Raw genomic sequence first — 20977 nt, forward strand, 5'->3', positions numbered from 1 at the left:
TAAATAATAAACAAGTATTTGCATTCGCAGAAACGACATTATTTTCTGGTCCCCCTAATATTCAAGCTACCTTTAATTAAATTGAAAGCAAAAGTACTAAAATTTAATGATACATGTGTAGTTAAAAGATTAGCGCCTGTAGCTCGTATATTTTGATTTGCTTTTACATGCCAATTGTAACTTTAACTTTATGGAAGTGGAAACTTGAAAGAAACATTTTTGAAAAATCTGATAGACTCACGATGCTCCCGAGGGACATTCGAATGCAATCGACCAAGAATATATATATATTCAGGGGAGACCAACCTTTCTTATTTTTGATAATCCAGAATATATCCATCGAGTAACGAAAAATTGTTCCGTACATACAGCTCGAAAGGAAAGTTTTTATCGACACTGGTTGAGTGGCAGCATGAAAACTATTCCGGACGAAAAACTCGACCATCCGGATCGATGACGATTTCGAAGTTGTTCGCAAGTTGGTATCGCAGTTCAACCGTTTTAAATCTGTCGAGTTAAAAAACTGTTCAAACAGGGCGCCGATAACTTTTAGTATGAAACTTTTCAGAGAGACCCTCGAAGATACGGACACAATCAGTTTCAACGACTTTAAAAATAACGAGCACCGCCCCGAGTCGTTAATGAATTTTCGTATAGATCGCAGATGTTATTTCGTAAACTCGCTCAGAAAATCTGCATAAATAGGGTGTCCCAAGTAAGGGGGAAATCCACATTAAGAGACTAACTATTAAGTGTTTCTTGAGATATTTTGTTTTGTAGAGAAGAATATATGCAATGTTTCTGTAACTTTCAGAAAATTGTAGGTATGTTTTAAAGGTAATTTGGTAATATTTAAATTCATTTCACACGTAAATCTTTGATTTATCAGGTGTTTCCTACAGTAAGTTTTCGTAAATTGTTTTTAGTTATGTTTATATACCTCCATACAAATTTGATATATGTACATAAAATCTAGAATATGTTTATTTTATGTTGTATATAAAATTATAATTATATTTATATACAATATAAAATAAACATATTTTAGATTTTATATACATATATCAAATTTGTATGGAAGTACAAAGTCCAAAAAAATGATTACTTTCTTTTGACAATCGAGGGTTATTAGTAACTTTACTTAGGTTATCATCAAGTCTTGTTTAATAAATTCCTGATATTTTCCAACGAGGTTAATAATATTTGAATTCTTGAATTTTGGCCAAATTTAACCAATGCAAATACTTTATTCCATATTTTGTTTCTACGTTTGCTAGTATTAATTCCGTTTATGTTTATGTTTATGTTTATGTAACGAAGTCAAATTATAAATAATTCTTATATTCAGATAAGAAAATTGAATTCCTTTTGAAATTTTACGAATTACATTCGTAGATTATACCGAAAAGGGCCCCCTACAAGGTTACATTTAATAAGTATCAAGCTTACAGAGACTGTAATAAATATTCACATTGACTAATAAGCAAGCAATTACACAAACTGTTATTTTCTTAATTTTTCGTATTAAAACAACGCTAATATTCAACTCGCAAAGACGATAAGAGGTGTTATGAAATTTCGTTTAATATTGGGATCATAGTATTTATTCAAATTTAATCTTTTTAATTCTACAAATAAACTCAGGATTAACAATTTATTCGCGAAAACGATGAAAATTGTGAAATTGTCCTGATCGATTGGCAATGAATATTCCACTCCTGTTTAATCGATTGGTAATCGTTTATTCATCGAAGTGGTAATATACGTTTATTGTACCAATAAATTTTTGAATCAGCCATCGCAGGAACGTTCAAATAATTGTTGTATGACGAATGGGGGGGAATATCGGTTAATCCTCGATTTTAATCAAACAAATGGAATATGTGTTCATAATACCAGCTGTAGTACTTTCATTTTACAGCAATTTACCCGTTGCTTTCCTCTTGCAATTCAAGATTTATGGCCCATATAAATTGGTACACACTATTCGTCCATGTATTATTTAACATTGCATATAATTTCAAGTCTTTAAAGAGTATGAAACAGAAATGACATAGGTTTCATATAGTTAATAAAGGGCTTTTTATTGCATAATGATAATCCAGTTACTTTTGAATAAATATAAGAATTATCGTCACACTATTAAAATAATTAATTAAATTAAAAAAAAAAAAAAAAAAAAAAAAATATTCATAAGAGTATTTGAAAATTGGCGCAATAGATTAGAATACTCCCTTAACATTTAAAATCTTTTAAAATAGTTATCGTTTTCTTGAACAACATATATCCATATTATGTAATCTTATACCACCTGATTACTTTGTCTTTCAGATAAAAGAGTCAAGCCAATACGATGTAAGTAGGAGGTAGAAGGCGTGCTTGATATCGTATCAGTAGCATGATTTATGGTCGAGGTCACTTGAACAAATTATTCTATATCACGGATGCAGATGAAATCATGATTATTTTAGCCGTTATCAAATGTCTCGCGACATTCGCGCACTTCATGCTAAATTATGTCATACACATTATCAACAACGAAATAATATGGACCAGGATTTCTCAAATGTTTATTCTGTGAGGTCACAACTATTTTAGATATTTATTTTATGATATATTATAATAACTTCGCAATAAATGTGCAATTAATATCAAAATTGATATAAATATCATAAATAATATACATAAAAAGTATATGGATACTGAAATATAATTTTTCAATGACTTGAGAAACCTCTTTGAAATATGAACAAATGTATCACATTAATTTTGCGATATGTTTCTCTGTTGGAATATTTGCTACAATTCAACCTTTCATTTTATTACAAAAATAAATGTACCGAGAATATCTGTATATCTGTCGCTGCAGAATAAGAAGAGAGAAAGTTTAGGATATGGCCTGCTCTCTCGAGTGTCATTGTATCCTGAATTAGGAGGTCTTAAAAAAGCGGTTTTTCGTGAATTTTTTTAGAATGAAAAAAAATAATTAACTCTATCGAACTTTTTTATCTTATTTTCATATATATTTAAGTAGTCTGTACAAATTTTGTCAACAAGAAATATTCAAATTGAGTCGACTGTGACGCACATTTGTAGGGCACATCACGATTAAAACCTCCTATCGGCGGGAAAGATTCAGGTCGTAATTTTGGTTTGACACAAAAAAACCAAAAGAAATTTTCATTTTCATACATTCTTCTTCTATGTGAAATAAAAACATTCATACAAAAAATGTTAAACAACTTATTTATCGAATTAAAGTGATTTTTTTCACCCAAAGAACTCGTTCTTTTTTCCAAACTTGCAGTAATGACACATTTCACCATTTTTGTGGGTTTTTCTTGGTTCACATAGAAGAAAAATGTATAAAAATGAAAATTTCTTTTGTTTTCTTTTGTGTCAAGCCAAAATTACGACCTGAATCTTTCCCGCCGATAGGAGGTTTTAATTGTGAGGTGCTCTACAAATGTGCCGCAGTTCACTGAATTTGAATATTTCTTGTTGACAAAATTTGTACAGACTACTTAAATATGTATAAAAATAAGATAAAAAAGTTCGATAGAGTTAATTATTTTTTTTCATTCTAAAAAAATTCACGAAGAACCGCTTTTTTTAGACCTAATTCAGGATACTCCCTTAAGTGGGCTGGGGTATTTTCATTACTGTAATATTGTAACTGATATGAACCAATTCAAACATGTATAATATGTTAACTGCGGACATTGGAGTATGATTTTAATAACTCCTCATAAAGTCATTATACATGCTTGAATTTGTTTTCTCATCGGCTCTAATATTATGATAATGAAAATAACGTATCCCGTTTTGAAAAAATGCCAGTGACTTTGGAATCGTGAAAAATATAATCTTAAAACAATTATTTTGTTTATGATAGTATGTCTCCTTCCAAACCATACAATGTTTTCGCCTAACATTGTTCTGTATCATAAGAAACATGCGAGGTATATAAGATGCAAGAGTTAAGCAAGACACCCTGTATATGCCCTATACAATCACTGAAGACGATATAAGGGTCAAGTGATAAGTGATCTCTTTTTGTATTCACAAATTGGTCTAAAAGGCTGAAGCGGCTTAGCTTCATTTAACTGCGCCTGAATATCGATCACTTTAATGTACAGTATTATATTGCTGCAGCGCGCGATTGATCAAAGAGAATGATAAGTAATTGTTTATCAAAATAGAAGCGATTCATATTTATATGCATCAGGAGTACATTTAAGGTATCGAAATCATACATTTTGTGACCACATTCGTTTAAACATATTCCTATGCTCTTATAAAGGTCTAATTACGTTATAATTTAATTTCAATTAAATTAAATATGAATTAATTTAATTATAATTTTAATTCAAGTATATTTTATAACTACTATTGTCTATAGACCACTAGGAAATATTTTTGTAATTTTACAATAATTGTCTCCTTTTATTCGTTATCAATGCACTAGTACATTGCCTTTGCTATCATCGAATATTCAAGATATAGTTATAGCAATTGATTTATAATACCGTCTGCAATTCGTTTAACAAAATTAAATACTCCGAAATATATTCGAGTAAATGTATCTGAATCACTAATAACGAAATTGTGGAATGAATGTTTATGAAATTTGATGCAACAAATAAAGAATTTTTTTCCAATACAAACATTTTTTTAGGATTAAAGAGATTAAAAAAAAGAATACCTTAGATAAAATAACCAACATTATTTCAACGAAATCAATGAATTCTTGACGAATTAACGAGGCTAGGATACCCAGTGGATCCCGCATGGTCCTCTAAGCGTTAAAACGATCAAATTTCATGCGGGTTTGGTGCGTGTTCAAGTATAACGTTTCAGACCACGTCACGTCTTGCGAATTCAACTCTTTCTTGCACCTTTTAACCAAGCGTTTCTCAACTTTTTCAGTCTAAACGCCCAATTTGTTCCCTTTTATATTTAAGATCTTAAAATTCCAGAATAATTCCCAAAATAATCTATGCCAGGCATTAGTAAGATATAAACAAAGATATTTAAAAGAAATAAAAGTAGTATAAATTTAAATTGACACACAAAAACGTAAGATACAGGAAAATCAAATATTTTCTAGAATATTAACATAGCATATAAATAATAAGCTACAGTGGGTGTAGAAAGTATTCGCATACCGATCAATTTCCAAAAGAAACTATGTAAAATTGTAATTTATTAACTTATTTTTTATAAACAATGACATTCTACACATTCTCGGAAATCTCTAGAATAGATAGAAAGAAATAGCTATTTATGTAAGTTGCAAAATTAACAAGAAAAAAACAATTAATCGATAGAAATATTGAAGCAATAATAATAATAATTTTTAAAACTTCATTAAAAAAAAAAAGAAATTTACATAAATTTACAAGTATATAATATTTCCTTCGTGGGATTTCCTTTTGATTTTATAATTATTGCAACTCTTCCCAGCATTAGATTAACTAAATTATTAGTTATTCGAAATGGGATCTTCTTCAATTCCTCTATTAGAGCCATTTTTAAAAGTACTTTAATGGTAATTTGATGTTTTCTAATTCGTACGGAGCAATAAACTAATGTGTTTACGTTACAAACTCTACTGTAAATGGTTCGTCATAAGAATCGTACAAATACTCGGTGCTTCTATATTTCTACCAATTTTTCGTATTTTCTTGTTAATTTCGCAAATTATATAAACTAATAATTGTTGTTTGAACTATATTCTAGAGATTTCCGAGAATATGTGGAATATCATTGATTATAAAAAAAAGAAGTTAAGAAACTACAATTTCACGCAGAAGTTTTCCGGGAAATTGATCGGTGTACGAATACATTCTACACTCACTGTAAGTAATACGTTTGAAAAGTTTGAAATTTGAAATACAAACATTTACTCCGAAGAAAACGAGATTTTATTAATCCTTGTTTTCGAAATGTTTAACTAATTAAAACTTATATGTTGGAACATAATAAAATCTAAAAATTACCAAAGACAATATCGTTAACTAATAATTGTATACCAAGTAATAATTTCAATGATTAAAAAATGAACAACATTTTATTAGTTACGTACCTATGTATGTAACATATATAATATTCATGTTTGAACTAACAAAACTGTTCAGTGAAATAAATTTTAAGAAAACCTTACAGTATATGTTACTTTTTACTGTATACTGTTTACTGTAGCGGGAATTTTAAACATTCGAAAGTAATTAACTTTTAATTAAGCAATATCAGAGACAAATCTCTTCCTACAATCGATCTAGAAAATTGCAATTATATAATTAACAAACAAATAAAATAAATTTAAGAGATAAATATTAATCCGTGAAAGAATATGTGGTAAATGTAATATAAAATGTAAATTCAGAATGTAAACAGTCTCAGCACATTTCTGAGTGTATACTCTGTTAGCAGGTTTATTTTATAATCATTGATTATAAAAAAAAGAAGTTAAGAAACTACAATTTCACGCAGAAGTTTTCCGGGAAATTGATCGGTGTACGAATACATTCTATACCCATTGTATATGAAATTTTGACTTCAAATGAGAACCTTGAGGTTGATGATGTTTCCAAAATTTAATAATATTTGATTCTATGAGGCGATATCGCTTACGTTGAGAACCACTGGTTCAAGCCAATCCATATGTATTGGAACATAAATGGCTAGATATTTAAACTCGCCCCGGCTATGTAAACGTATACATACTAGGATTCTACAATTTCATATAGATTTTTACTCCAAATACTTCCACCTCATTACCCTTGACTGCTCGTACCTTGAGCGTATCTCTTGGTTCTGAATACATTAACTTTGACTATGTCCTGTAACTGCTCGCGTGTAAAAGTTTCATGTTAGAAGCAGTTTTTGCTTTTTTCAGATATTTCAGATAAGCTACTGACGTAGCAGATGTCGGACGTCACAACAATTTCAGTGCAACCAGTGATGGAATGATCGTGCGTGCAAACAAAATTTAATTAAATGGAAATATAAATAAAATTTAATATTAAATTTTGTGAACGAAAATAAGACAGTTATCTTTTTAAGGTTTTCCCAAGTTTCATTTCCAGGTGACCTCAATAAAGAAAAACTTTTGGCGCATCCTCTTAAAGTGGAACTATACTTTACTTTTCTTAGACATGCTTGAGAATAATGTTAAATACATTGCATTTATAATTTAAAAATGTATATTCAATTTAAATGGTTCAATTCTTTTTATCTTAAACTTTTACACATTTTTTTTATTAAAACAATGTACAATATCAAAGAAATACGAACAAATTTAACGAGTTTATATTCGAAATTTATATTTAAAATTTATTTAAATTAATATAGTTATACATTTTTGTATTGAAGAGTAGTTGAAAAGTTTGTATCTATTTGTTTCCATGTAAAACTATTTACATTACATTGTAGTTATGAACAAAATAAGAATTCTTTCAATGTGTATCTATATTTAAGCAATTTTTGTTAATTACGTTAAAAAAAGTAGAATATAATTTTCCCTCAAGGGATTCATAAAAATTGTTCTTTATTGGAGGGGTTCGCAGGAAGCTGAAGTTTACAAAACTCTGGTTTTTAATATCACAAGCTCTAATACTGTTTACATGCAAAAACCTGCTAACAGAGTATACACTCAGAAATTTGCTGAGACTCTACATTGTACAAGCGGTACTCGCAATACGTAAACAATTTTACTGACCTCGTGATTAATTTACATTTTATATTACATTTACCACATATTCTTTCACGGATTAATATTTATCTCTTAAATTCATTTTATTTGTTTGTTAATTATATAATTGCAATTTTTCAGATCGATTGTAGGAAGAGATTTGTCTGTGATATTGCTTAATTAAAAGTTAATTACTTTCGAATGTTTAAAATTCCCGCTACAGTAAACAGTATACAGTAAAAAGTAACATATACTGTAAAGTTTTCTTAAAATTTATTTCACCGAGCAGTTTTGTTAGTTCAAACATGAATATTATATATGTTACATACATAGGTACATAACTAATAAAATGTTGTTCATTTTTTAATCATTGAAATTATTACTTGGTATACAATTATTAGTTAACGATATTGTCTTTGGTAATTTTTAGATTTTATTATGTTCCAACATATAAGTTTTAATTAGTTAAACATTTCGAAAACAAGGATTAATAAAATCTCGTTTTCTTCGGAGTAAATGTTTGTTATTTGAAATTTCAAACCTTTCAAATTTATTACTTATATAGCTGAAACTTGTGTAAAGCAAAACTGTCGAGAAGTTAAAAATTGTATTGCAATAATCTATCATTACTCATTACTATATTTTAACAATAAAACTAAGATAAAGAAAAGAAGAAGCTATTAAGAAACTCGAAGGAATAAAAATTTCATAGATACACGGTTTAATCATTTCTGATCATTACGCAGCATTTACACGCTAATTACGACGCGATTAAATGGTACCCGTACCATTAAAGATGAATCAGTATCGAGGAAAATGTAATCTATCCAATGATTGTTCATCCTTTATTCGTCTTTTATTCCCGAAATACAAGAGTGTATTAACTTACCATTTTTGAAGTCCGCGCCATGCATGTCTGCCCGCACGTGGTTCGGCAATGGGTGGTCTAACCTCAAATAGACACTTCACACACTGACACTTTGTCCACACGATCCGGTGACAATCAAACGCAGTCGATATTCGCCTCGCTTCACAATGGCTTTTATCTCCAAATACTCTCCAATGACACTGGATTCTATTGACTTACTCCTATACCGCATTACCACACATAATACGCTTTGATCGCGTTCCTTTTACATTCTTGAGCAAAATTCCTCTTTTACAAGCAATCACATCGAACGTCATTTTCACGTATTTTTCACGATATTTACGAATACTTTGAAACAACAAACGTTATTGATTTAGAACAGATTCTTGAATTCAATGTTATACTAGTTCGAAGGTCGTTCGCCGTTTAAAGAAGATGTAACAATCGGCGAACAATTGTGTCTCGGAACTAGTAAAAAGTCCGTACGTTCTTGCGTATCCATTCGTTTGGTCGGCGAGACGTGTCTGGAATCCACGGGCCGCAATCGATCGAGCGCATCGATAACGTCGTTTGGAGTCACTGCGATGCGTCTCCAAAAGAGGTTAGGTCCCGTTGGGAGTTGAACTTTGTGAATACACCGTGATCCGGAAACGAACATCGCGGTACGTCCGTTGAACCGCGCTACGAGAGAAACTTTATCCGACATCGAGGAAACGAAAGTACCGGAGTTTCTGACACTGACGTACAAGTTCATACGTATCGCACACCTAACGCAAATTCCGGCGTTATCCGAACGGCTACACTATATGCAATGATAATTGACTCATACCACTCGCAGCGCGAATCGCCCAGGGCCATTAATACCACCATCCAACGAAAGAGTCCGCTCAACGTTTTTGTCACGATCGAGGACCATTCGTTTCGCGAAAGTAAATACGTCGAGGTATAACGGTCCAATTCGACGAATTTTGTTGGTCCACGGATAATAATATTCGTTGTAGCATTTTCTTCGCGATCGAGCCAACGTTGGTTGTCATTGGTTACTGTTTATTAATCGCGACGCTTTTAAAATCAAACGCGACGCGTCCGATGATACGTCTTGGTGCCAACTGCCGCCCAGTGTCTCTCACGCTTGCAATGAGTCATAGAATTATTGGCACAGGCAGAGTTGGGCGGATTTTATTCCCGAATAACGAATAAAAATTTTACATCCGATCGTAAACTGGTTTTTGATTACGTTTCACTTGTAAATTCGTTTCTGACTCAACATACGCGTAAAGCCGATCGCACACGGACGCAACTGATCAGTTTCAAACCACTCTGAAACTAGTTGCATGCGACTACGTGGATCTATGGTGGATCTACTGTGTAGGTAAAACAAAGATAGTGGAGTAGGTAAAACAAAGAGCGCAAACGGTTTGCAACACTAATTTCAAATCGGTTGCGCCCGTGTGTGTTCGGCCTAAACGTGTAAAACACATTGCGGGCCGTTTAAAATTCTGCTGTCGTATACAGTGAGTGTAGAAAGTATTCGCATACCGATCAATTTCCAAAAGAAACTATGTAAAATTGTAATTTATTAACTTATTTTTTATAAACAATGACATTCTACACATTCTCGAAAATCTCTAGAATAGATAGATTACAAAAGTAATAGTTATTTATGTAAGTTGCAAAATTAACAAGAAAAAAACAATTAATCGATAGAAATATTGAAGCAATAAGTATTCGTACAACTGTTTAATTTTTAAAACTTCGTTAAAAAAAAAAGAAATTTACATTAATTTACAAGTATATAATACTTCCTTCGTGGGATTTCCTTTTGATTTTATAATTATTGCTACTCTTCTAAGCATTAAATTAAATAAATTATTAGTTATTCGAAGTGGGATCTTCTTCCATTCTTTTATTAGAGTCATTTTTAAAAGTACTTTACTGGAAATTTGATGTTTTCTAATTCGTATGGAGCAACAAACTAATGTGTTTACGTTACAAACTCTACTGTAAATGGTTCGTCATAAGAATCGTACAAATACTTATTGCTTCTATACTTTTACCCACTTTTCGCATTTTTTTTTGTTAACATCACAAATTATATTGACTAGTAAATGTTGTTTGGACTATATATATCTATATATATCTATCTTAGAGACTTCCGAGAATATTTAAAATATCATTGATTATAAAAAAAGAAGTTAAGAAACTACAATTTCACACAAATTTTTGGGGGGAATTGATCGGTGTACGAATACTTTCTACACTCACTGTAAGTGCTGGTATTTATACAATTGTCTACCTGTAGGGATTAGAAATTAAAAATAAAACGCTTTAAGAATATTTTACATGTTTACGAATAGGATATAAGTAGTAATAGGATATAAGAAAATTTTTAATTTATTAATAAAACAAAAATTGCAGCTTTCTATCTTATTTAAGAATTTGATTATACTAAACTTTTCTTATTATAAAGTGAAATTACTTTTTTATTCATAATTCGATAGTCTACCATATTTTTGTATAAAAAATATAGTATTATATTATAGTATTCTATTTAGAAAAACAAAGTTGTCCGTGTATTTAATACAGGGGGAAGCATAAACCAGTCCTTACGATCTTTCACACAGATCCAATAATCCAATAAAAATCTGAACAAGAGTCAATCAGTATTTAAGGGGTGAAGAATATTAGGAGGCTAAATATTAGGATGAATCAAAAGTTCGTGCGTTTTTGACGCTTTTTAGTTTGTGCAATTTTTTGATGACACTAAAATTATTTTATAAACAAGTGTTATATATCGTTTTGTGACTTTTGAAAAGCTCCTTCATATTTAAGTATTGCCTGCGTTGATTTATTGATCGTTTAACCTTTTTTTGTTTTACTAAAATCATGGAAAATTTTGAGATTCGAGTACTTTTCCGTCACTATTGGAAGCAAGAGTTTATAGTTGCTGAAGCAGCAAAGAAAATATATTCAGTAGCTTTAACTTAACGTTTATGGCATACAATGAAGCATGGATAGAGACAGAGACAAATGGATAGATATGAGATACTGGAATACGAGAGTTGCTAACGGAGAAAAGCTTTTTATTGAGTTTCATTTTCAATCTTTTGATTCTTACGACGAGCGTGAAATCTGTTAATATTTTCATCTCATTTCACAGAGAAATCTTTGAGATTTCATTGTTTTTGATTTTTATCTCATTTCACAGAGAAATCTTTGACATTGTTCTGATTTTCATCTCATTGTTCTGATCAATGAAAATCATTGTTCTGATTTCCATCTCATTTCACAGAGAAATCTTTGAAATTCTAGAGGTCACAATTGTCATTTGAAATCAATAAAACTTTTTTCTTAAATTGTTGACATGTCTCCCAAGAATATGAATTATATTGCGATTAAAAAAAATGAAAACTGAATTTTTTAAAAGTATTTAAAAAAATACTATCATTATCATGATTTCATTTGCATCTTTTCGCAATAAAAAATATACTTTATACAATTATTCCATTCGAATTTTTAATTCCTGTTCAAGGCAATCAAACAACTACCATAATTTATTTACTCGTCTCTGTTTTTGCGTGCATTCTTGGTTTTGGTTGCTGAACAGTCTTCGATAGATAGTAGTTACACATGCATAGTAGTTAAACGTGGATCGTTCACAAGCTCGTACCAAAGAATAATGCACCCCATTTGTCCGCTAGCATAATAGAATCAAGGGATCCAGAAATGTTGGAGCCTGTTCTCCGAGTAATGGAATTGCGAAATGCACCTCTGAGAACGCTGTTACGCTTTTTGTGTATCGAACTTTCTCACTGCGACGCGAGATGAAAATTGAAGTATAAATCTACCAATAAGCGACAAAGAGGAAGGAAAACTTGCTTTCCTTCGTTTGTCTAGCAATCAATTATCACCGCGTCTCGGGATGTTAACTGACGAAAACGTGTTTTGCACTTGCTGGTAATTATATATATAGAGTAAGTCCAGTTACTCGACTGTACCTCGTTACATTAGCAATTTCGTTCAATACTTCGTATACTCTTGCGTATCACAATTTCGTATTATACTTCGTACCAAGCTAGTGTGTTTCTGTCATGAAAATTAAAGGAGCTTTGATGTTGCTTTGGAATGGTTAAATATCTCATGAGGAGATAAAGTTATCAAAAAGATATTTGTATAAAAGTTGATTGATTCAAATGGACAAATTATATGGCGTAAATACTTTGTTTGTAAGTAAAATAGCGAGGGAGATCAGTCAGGTAAATTATATTTTTTGTGGAAATGCAAATGCTTGGAATAAGGTATAGTTAATGTTTATTGTTTATGTACTAGATCAGATTGTGTGAAAGATTTTATTTTTATAGTAGTGATACCGTTTATGTTAATATTACTGAACTTGATTTTAATAAAGTAGTATTATTGTTAGTGATCATCAAAAGATAGATTTCACAGAATATAAACAGAGTATAAATTAATTTAATTTAATCTTAATGATGAAGAGTTTAGTTTCTAAAAATTTACCCATGTATCAAAAATGATTAACTATTGAGGTATGTATGAATATGGATAATTCAAATTTTGCTTATAAATATAATAAACAAAAATTACGTATAATCTTTAGTTTGAAAAGAATCACTTACACAAATACTTTATTTTATTTGCAATGATAGTCGAGGACGTGGTGTGAAATATATCTTTAATGCTTACTGATAACAGACTATTTTATTAACTCTTTCGGTATTATCTTTGTGTTGAAATTTTCCACTCAGAATTATCTCAACAAACAACTTTTTAAATCTAATTAATTCTAAGCAAAATAAATTTTCATTTCGTAGTAATTGCATCATTTATTGTTACTATGAATGGCTTATAGGGAATCGTATCTTGAAACGATCACTTGTGTAATTTAGTTAATGTAGCTAGATATACAGTCAGTCCCATAAGTATTTGTACCCTGTATGTCTAATTAATGAAATTTGTATAAGTTAGATGATATGTTAGGTTCGATATACTCAAATACATTTTTCATTATAAATATGTACGTATATGAATAAACTTTACACATGCATATATTAATAATAATGAACAATTTATTTGGAAATATGAAATGTAACATATAATTTAAACAAATTTTGTTAGTATACATAAAAATTCCTAAATGTACACAGTAACTTCAAAGTATTACTGGTATATTGTAGGATTTATAAGCTAAGAGACGAAAGAGAATCTAATAAATATAGATCTTCGGATTATCCTCTGTGAAGAGACATCTTTTTATGCGAGGGGATATAGAAATGGCGTGTTGAATAAAATCATGTGAGAAATTTACGATAGAAAAGAGAAAAAGGTGGAGTAGCAGATATGTAATGGTGATTCGATGTGTATCGATTGAAAATTAATAATTCTGCTTGTTGAAAAGTCACTTGAACAATTAATTTACTAAATTTTCTAACTATTCTTCGTGTTTTGCATTTTATATTATATATTTCCAATTCTGGACAATTTATTATAGTATTCAGATGGTATTGCTTCCTAATTTCATGTTACCTAACTCTAATTTCATTATCAGTGACCTGAGAATTTGTTCTTTGTATAGTGATGTTATTTAGACCAAAAATCGTATTTATGCTTATTAACTTAACAATACAAATATCTTATTTCATTTACACGAAACCTCTTAATATTGTGTAAATAATACCAATGAAATTATTTTCAATTACTGTAAAAGTCTTAACGTATAATTCTAACTAATAATAAGACGCTTTTTACATCTTCAGTCTATACATACATACATGAAATCTTTGGATACTTTTTATTCCATTAGCCTGCGACAATAATTCAATAATTAAATCACACTTTCGTGTACTTCCATTCTGTGCAACATTTCTTTATGACAGGACTGTCATAATTCGCCACAGTTTTTAGATTGATAAGACAGCTGAATAAGCCGATGCTTACCGAATTCCCTTCTTAACTTTCCTCGAATGTCGTAAGTAACAATAGATCTACCAGACTGTTCTTTCTGTGTCTATAGTTTTTTCTTAAGCTCGTCGCTAGAGTTTTATGCTTGTGTACCTTGTTTTAGCCAAACACGAGAAGTTTTCACAGTACCAAGTGCAGCATGCGGTAATAAAGACATTTGGCCCACACCCAGGGACGCACGTATAGTTCTTCTTCCCTGTAAACAACCAGAGAAGTAAGCTGTCGCCCTCGAGCCAGATGCTTTTTCTTTGCAAATCCCGAGAAGGGAGCTCAGGGACATAGTGTCATTAAGAATCTGTTAATGTTATTTTCCCAGATATGTAAGACATTTTACGCTTCGAGAAAAACTGATGGTTAAATGCACAAATTTAGTTACGAATAGAAGAAAAAGATTGATAGTTGAAATGGTTGGAGGGTTTTGACAAAGGTAATTAGGCAACTTGAAAATGAAAACCAACATTCAGACATTGAGGAAATTCTGTAAAGCGAGTTGCGGTTATAATGTCATTAAAAATTTGATATTGTTGCTGTTGTTCGTGGGCAAAAAAGAACTTAAGTAACTTGGAAATGAAAAAAAATATAAATACTTGCAGAAATGAAATTCAAGTGATGCCAATAAATTATTCGCAATAATATAATTATACTTTGTTTCGTCAATAAATTGGATCTATGAGTGAACGCATTTTCTCAAAGAAAATGTGAGTTCTCATTTTATTATGAATATTTGTGGAATCGTAAAAGATATCGACAAAAAATTTAATTCGAAGTTTTATGGTTGTTGATATACTACAATGAGGTAGAAAAGAATTTTTGAAAAATCTAATTCGTAGTATACAGTAGATATTGACAATAACGAGTGTTTTCAGTTCTAGGATTGTTCAATTACATTATTAATATCACCTGTACTCGATTATTGCAAGGTCTAACAACTTTATTTAAAAAAGATAAAGACCGTATACAGTAAAAGATGAAATAGTTTTGAATTTTCAAATTGCTCAATATCTTTTACGAATATAAAACATATCCTTTGAAAAAGTGTTCCGATATTAAGGGAGCATAAGAATCAGTTTCATTATATGTCATTTAAGCCGACAAGGTTAGTTGCGACGCTTTAATGTTGAATTCCATAAAAATTTGACAACAAAATGCAATAAGTTGCAATTAGCATGAAAGTTGTTAAGAGTATTAAAGTTGGTTTTACTTTTCCATTTCTAGAACGAGACTCAAAAATGTCTTCGTTAGTTTAATATACCCCCCACAGTTAACACATGTTCAAGATCCCATGATTTCTAAAAGAAAACTAACTACGCGGGAGGTATTATGAATTATGAGGGACTTCTATTATTCGTTCTGACATTTTTTTTAAACGTGTATAGTTTCTTTATCTAAAACGATTTTTATATTGATGAGAGAAACGTCAATTAGCAAATAAATATTAACTTAACATTGTATTTAAATATGAATACATTTAGTTCATTTCATGTTTTATATACATTTCACTAACAAATTAGTCTAATTAAATTTGTTAAAATATTTTTTCGTATTATTATTAACAACTCCATAAAAATATATTCTAAGAATTCCATGTTCAATATTTTTTCTATAGAATTTTTAGAAAAACATTCTTTATCCCTGTAGAGGAGCTAAACAATATGGTAAAATAACTAGTTTTTATTTTGAATAATCAAATCTTGTAATAATTATTCAATTTATTTCTTTTTACATTTTTTTCTGAATTCTAATACGAATTATGGCAACAATTGTATCCTAAAAGAATATTATTACAAAAATAAAATCTTAAGAAATTGTACAAAGACGCTGTAAATAAAATATTAAGCACACATCAGATTTCAATTAAAGATATTAATACAGTAACCGAAAACTAAATCTACTGTGCTATTATCTCTTACAAATTTCTGAAATCTTAATCTTTCTTCGAGTACATATTCCACTACATATTATTCAAATGAATGGTATTATTTAAGTATAGACATTAAAGATAGTAATATTTCTTTACCTTTAAAAATATACGTTTCATAAAAATTATTTAATACGCCCGTTATATTGGTCACCGGTATTTCAAGACATGAATTCTGCATTTCACTGTGATGGATGCATGCATATTCAACTGCCTGATTTCCTCGATGGATATTGCAAACATTTGCTATGCACATGTTACCTTACTGTATCTGTTACAAACTGATTACATCACCGATTTGCATATGTAAGCGTTGTAACATTGTACACAACAACGTCTGAGCAAATGTCACTTCCCATGTAGCATAAGTAATATGATAGTTAGATTGAATTTCATTCATTTAACATTTTAACGTATGTATCTGATCTTCATTTTTCTACCGAAGATAATTAGAACACGAGTTTCGTGTTTTTCCCCTTCATCTGTTAAAAATATTGGTATGTAAGTAAGGTAAGTATGTTCTATTTGGGACAGATAACAAATTTCTCTTTATCAAATACAAAATATAATATTTAATGGAAGGTGTTACTGTTAAATATGTACATTTATTGAATATTGTTCATTTTGATATTTTGTCTCGTTTATTCTGGTTAACGAATATCTGATGTTTTTATGACACGAAGTTCATTGTCTTTATTTTCTGTTCTTATTATTACTATACGGGCTTTGATATGAAGTACACAGTTTCATTATTATTAGTAGTAGATATTAGGTGTAGAAAATAACTCTGTGCTTTTACATTTATTCGTTTGTAACTGTGTTTTGCAAATGAAGTTGAATATCCTAATTGATCGTTGCAGACCAATGTCAAAACAAATTGAAAGACCTCTAAGAATAGTTTCTCAACATGCAATTTATTAACCCTCTCAATTGCTTCTGAATGGTTACCGGTTTTCGCCGGTAAGTCTGATTATGCCCGAGCAAATAGAAATCTCAGTTGACGAACGTATTTATGAAGTGTATATTTAGAAAAGTAGAACGATAAATGTTGTGACAATGTTAGCTGCTTTGCGGCAGTGTGGATAGTACGTCAAGGAAGATATTTGGAATTTTCAGAAAATTAAGGAAACAATTCATTTAGATCGTTCTATTTTAATATATTTTGTCCAATGTAATAAATATTAATGAATAAAATAAGAATAATTATGAACGAACTTGTCACCAAATAGTTGAATTACAATCGAGTAAAAGAATTTGTGATAATATTGCATACTGTACTAAATACATTTTTACAATTATTATTTAATTTATATTGAGTCTTTAGGTGACAAGTATAGTTGTTATAACTATATTATGTATTGAAATTATTGTGTGTCCTTTTCCGTATATACGAGATAATTAAAAAATGTTTTTACAAAAGTTATTTAGTACCAAGGAGGGTATTACATGGATTAAATAAATTGCTTATAAGTGAAAAGATTGGGAAAACTTCAAAAACAAATTAATATTTTTAAATGGAACCTTATGCATTTTTATCTTACTCCACTATCTTACTTACAACAAAAGTATTTGCTCTAAAACATTTACTGTAAAAACATTCTTTTCATAGCTTCACCTTTTCACAAGATATTAAACAATTCCTCTTTAAACGAAACATCCTGTATACATAGATGATGTTAACCATTTACATTGTAACCGAAGAAAATAATTATTTGAGACAATTATTTACAGAATTATAATATTGGACTATTCGCAATCTACTGTAAAAAGTCTGATGCTTCTTGTTAGAGATATTTGGGGTGATCTTGATAAATACATACCCTATACATCGTTACTTCACTTTTATGTAATTTATCCTTACCCTACCACTTTGTCATTTATCAACTTTCATATAATTCTTATTACCTACCAAGAATAATTGTTTACCACAATTCAATTATTGCAATTTTCTTCGTTCTACAAGAAAAAACGAGTGTTGGAAATAACTAACTCACGCGTTACCAGACGACCAAAGTACAGTTCGATTACTCGTTAGCGGACCATTTTGTCCTTTAGTTTAGACTCCCTGTGGGGCAGACCCTTTTTCTAACGTGCACCTGGTCGGTTCATTCTCGCCTTTAGAGGTCCTCAATCCGTGTTCCGACGTGACGAGCATTATCATCGTCGAGCATTTAGAAAATTACGAATTACTTGTACCTATCAAAGAGAATAATTGTAAAGAAAAATTAGGAAAACATTCATATTAAGTAGAGGAATAAAATTAGGCTTGAACAAGAGTTTTTGTAACCGTCCCGACCCTTCAGTTTTGATTCCTCTTTGGAATTTGTATACCTATATAAATTAAATTTGCAAATTTCATTTCGCAAAGGTGTGTGATCATTTTCAAACGAACACATATAACTAGACGCAGGTTGTTCATGCAAATTCAAATTTGTATATATACAGATGAAGGAAACTTAAATTAAAGTATGTTTTGTGTCATAAATGTTGCAAAGTGTGGTTCATTTTTTCTATTCTATGTTTCCCATGTATTTGTACACATCCTTTTATATTTTTATATATTTAATTACATAACTGTTAGGTCAAAATTGATACTATTTGTGAACAATGTTAAGGGTTTCACGCTGTTGTCGTAGAAAAAATTCCAGAATTTTTTTTCTTAGACGTACATACATATTTTAATCTAAAACAAAATTCAACTTTACAGTACAAGTATTAAACTTAATATACAAATTCTTTTCTCACGCTATATTTAAAGACGACCAAAATACAGGACATATTTAGGAGTGTTTCTTTTTTCGATGTACACGAAGACTTGGGAATATCTCATTTGGAACAAATCAGACAAACAAATTCTATTAAAAGACGTCAACATCAAAAAGAAAGGATGGATAGAATGCACAACGGATTTTTCGAAAATTTGATTTTCACCAAACTGGTAAACGTTTGATTGAAAACCCTCATGTTTCGACTTTCAAACTGATCGTTTCTTCTTAAGAAAGTACCAAATTTTCATCGAAAACAACTCGTTTGTCCATTCAGTAGATGTTAACGTCTCCTGACAAAATAATTTGTTTGGCACGTTTCAAATAAAACTTTCTGAAGTTATCACGTCTACAAAGAAGAAAGAAGAAAAACGTTCTCAGAGATTTGTAGTATCTTGGTCATTTTTAAAGATAACTTAACAAAAAAAAAATTACATACACTAAGTACAATACTTATACTGTAAACTTCCCCATTGCTTTGGATTAAAATATGTATTAAAATCTTAAATAAAAAATTCTTCAATTTTGGCTTTACAAATTTAATTTCGCACAAGTGTTAGGTTAAAATGTTAGGTTAAAATTAGGTTTAAATAGTATTATTACATGAGAACAATTCTCGAGCCCTTCAAGTACATAGACAGTTTTAAAGTGATCATAAAGACGCTTGAAAGGGATTTTTATTTAAAGTCGTCGCAACGAGGAAGATAAATAACGAATTACGTAACAGTTGCTTTTGTCTACACGACTTCATCCCTTAATCTGATCTGATTTTTCTTTCATCGCAGTTACTGTTCAAACCATTCAACGAGCGAATCGTATGATACGATTCGTATCATAGAATTTGTTCTCCCTTTTTGCGTTCAATCGGCCATTCCCGCACGAAATTCATTTTCCCGGTAACTCGAAAGGACTTTAATTTTTTTCTCGCAAACGGAAATGTCTTTCACGGAGAAATGGATGCTTGAGAAACTCTGTTCAGGATTACGACGGGCCAGGGCTGTTGGGAGAACGTCGTTTGCGCGACTCGTTTCAAATCAGGCAGACCGGCAAAAAGTGAAGTGTCTCTCGGTGGTAGTTTCGAAGCAAATGGTTTCTTGAAAAATGTATTGGTTATTCTGTAGCAAAGTCGAAATTAAAATTTGTTGAAGTAATGGCTGTTGATCGGTATTTTTAGGTTGTTATTAAATATAAAATTGTATATATGTTAAGCGTGTTCGTTGGCTTATAGGTCAATAGACTTTATAGAGATATAAAGAGATTAATATGAAATTGAATGAGTAATGTATTTGTTGTTCGTTTGAATTATCAGGTACAGAAATTAATTCCGTGCCTTTACATTCATTTATTTATAACTCTAGTTTCAGTAGAAATATTTACTCGACATTCAGTTACGTCAGAGTACCAAACTTTTAAGTCCTCGGATTAATTTTCGTTACAATGGATCTAAATACATGAACTAAGTCTCAACCTGATGGCCATTATAATTGACCTATTATATATGTTACAGTGAATGTGGTAAATGCGGTAATTATGCATAATCCCCACTAAAGTTGGTGAATGTGATCAATTTTGGAATATTGATCAAATTCACCGGTGATTTCATATAATCCCCAAATCGTAATGGAGAATGTGATAAATATCTTGATTGATTGAGCCTATAGAATACAGCAAAATTTCTTTAGTAGTTACTAGTCAGAAAGGTAGTTTTTTGTTGGACACTATCACACGAGAGGCTGCGAAGAAGAATATTT

The 20977-nt window shown here is 30.3% G+C and overlaps 2 protein-coding genes across 2 annotated transcripts in view; one reads left to right on the forward strand and one right to left on the reverse strand.

Annotated features, from left to right (window-relative positions):
* Window positions 1-9982, reverse strand: part of LOC128887993 (MATH and LRR domain-containing protein PFE0570w-like) — a 39555-nt gene extending 29573 nt beyond the window's left edge. The window contains exon 1 of the mRNA XM_054144548.1: window positions 8586-9982. Within this exon, the coding sequence (XP_054000523.1) occupies window positions 8586-8610 (25 nt within the window). The 5' untranslated portion in view covers window positions 8611-9982. The remainder of the gene's footprint in view (window positions 1-8585) is intronic.
* LOC128888046 (beta-1 adrenergic receptor-like) overlaps window positions 1-20977 on the forward strand; it is a 253522-nt gene that overhangs the window by 7796 nt on the left and 224749 nt on the right. The window lies entirely within an intron of this gene.

Source organism: Hylaeus anthracinus, unplaced genomic scaffold (assembly GCF_026225885.1).
Source record: "Hylaeus anthracinus isolate JK02 unplaced genomic scaffold, UHH_iyHylAnth1.0_haploid 11989, whole genome shotgun sequence".
Classification (NCBI taxonomy): Eukaryota; Metazoa; Arthropoda; class Insecta; order Hymenoptera; family Colletidae; genus Hylaeus; species Hylaeus anthracinus.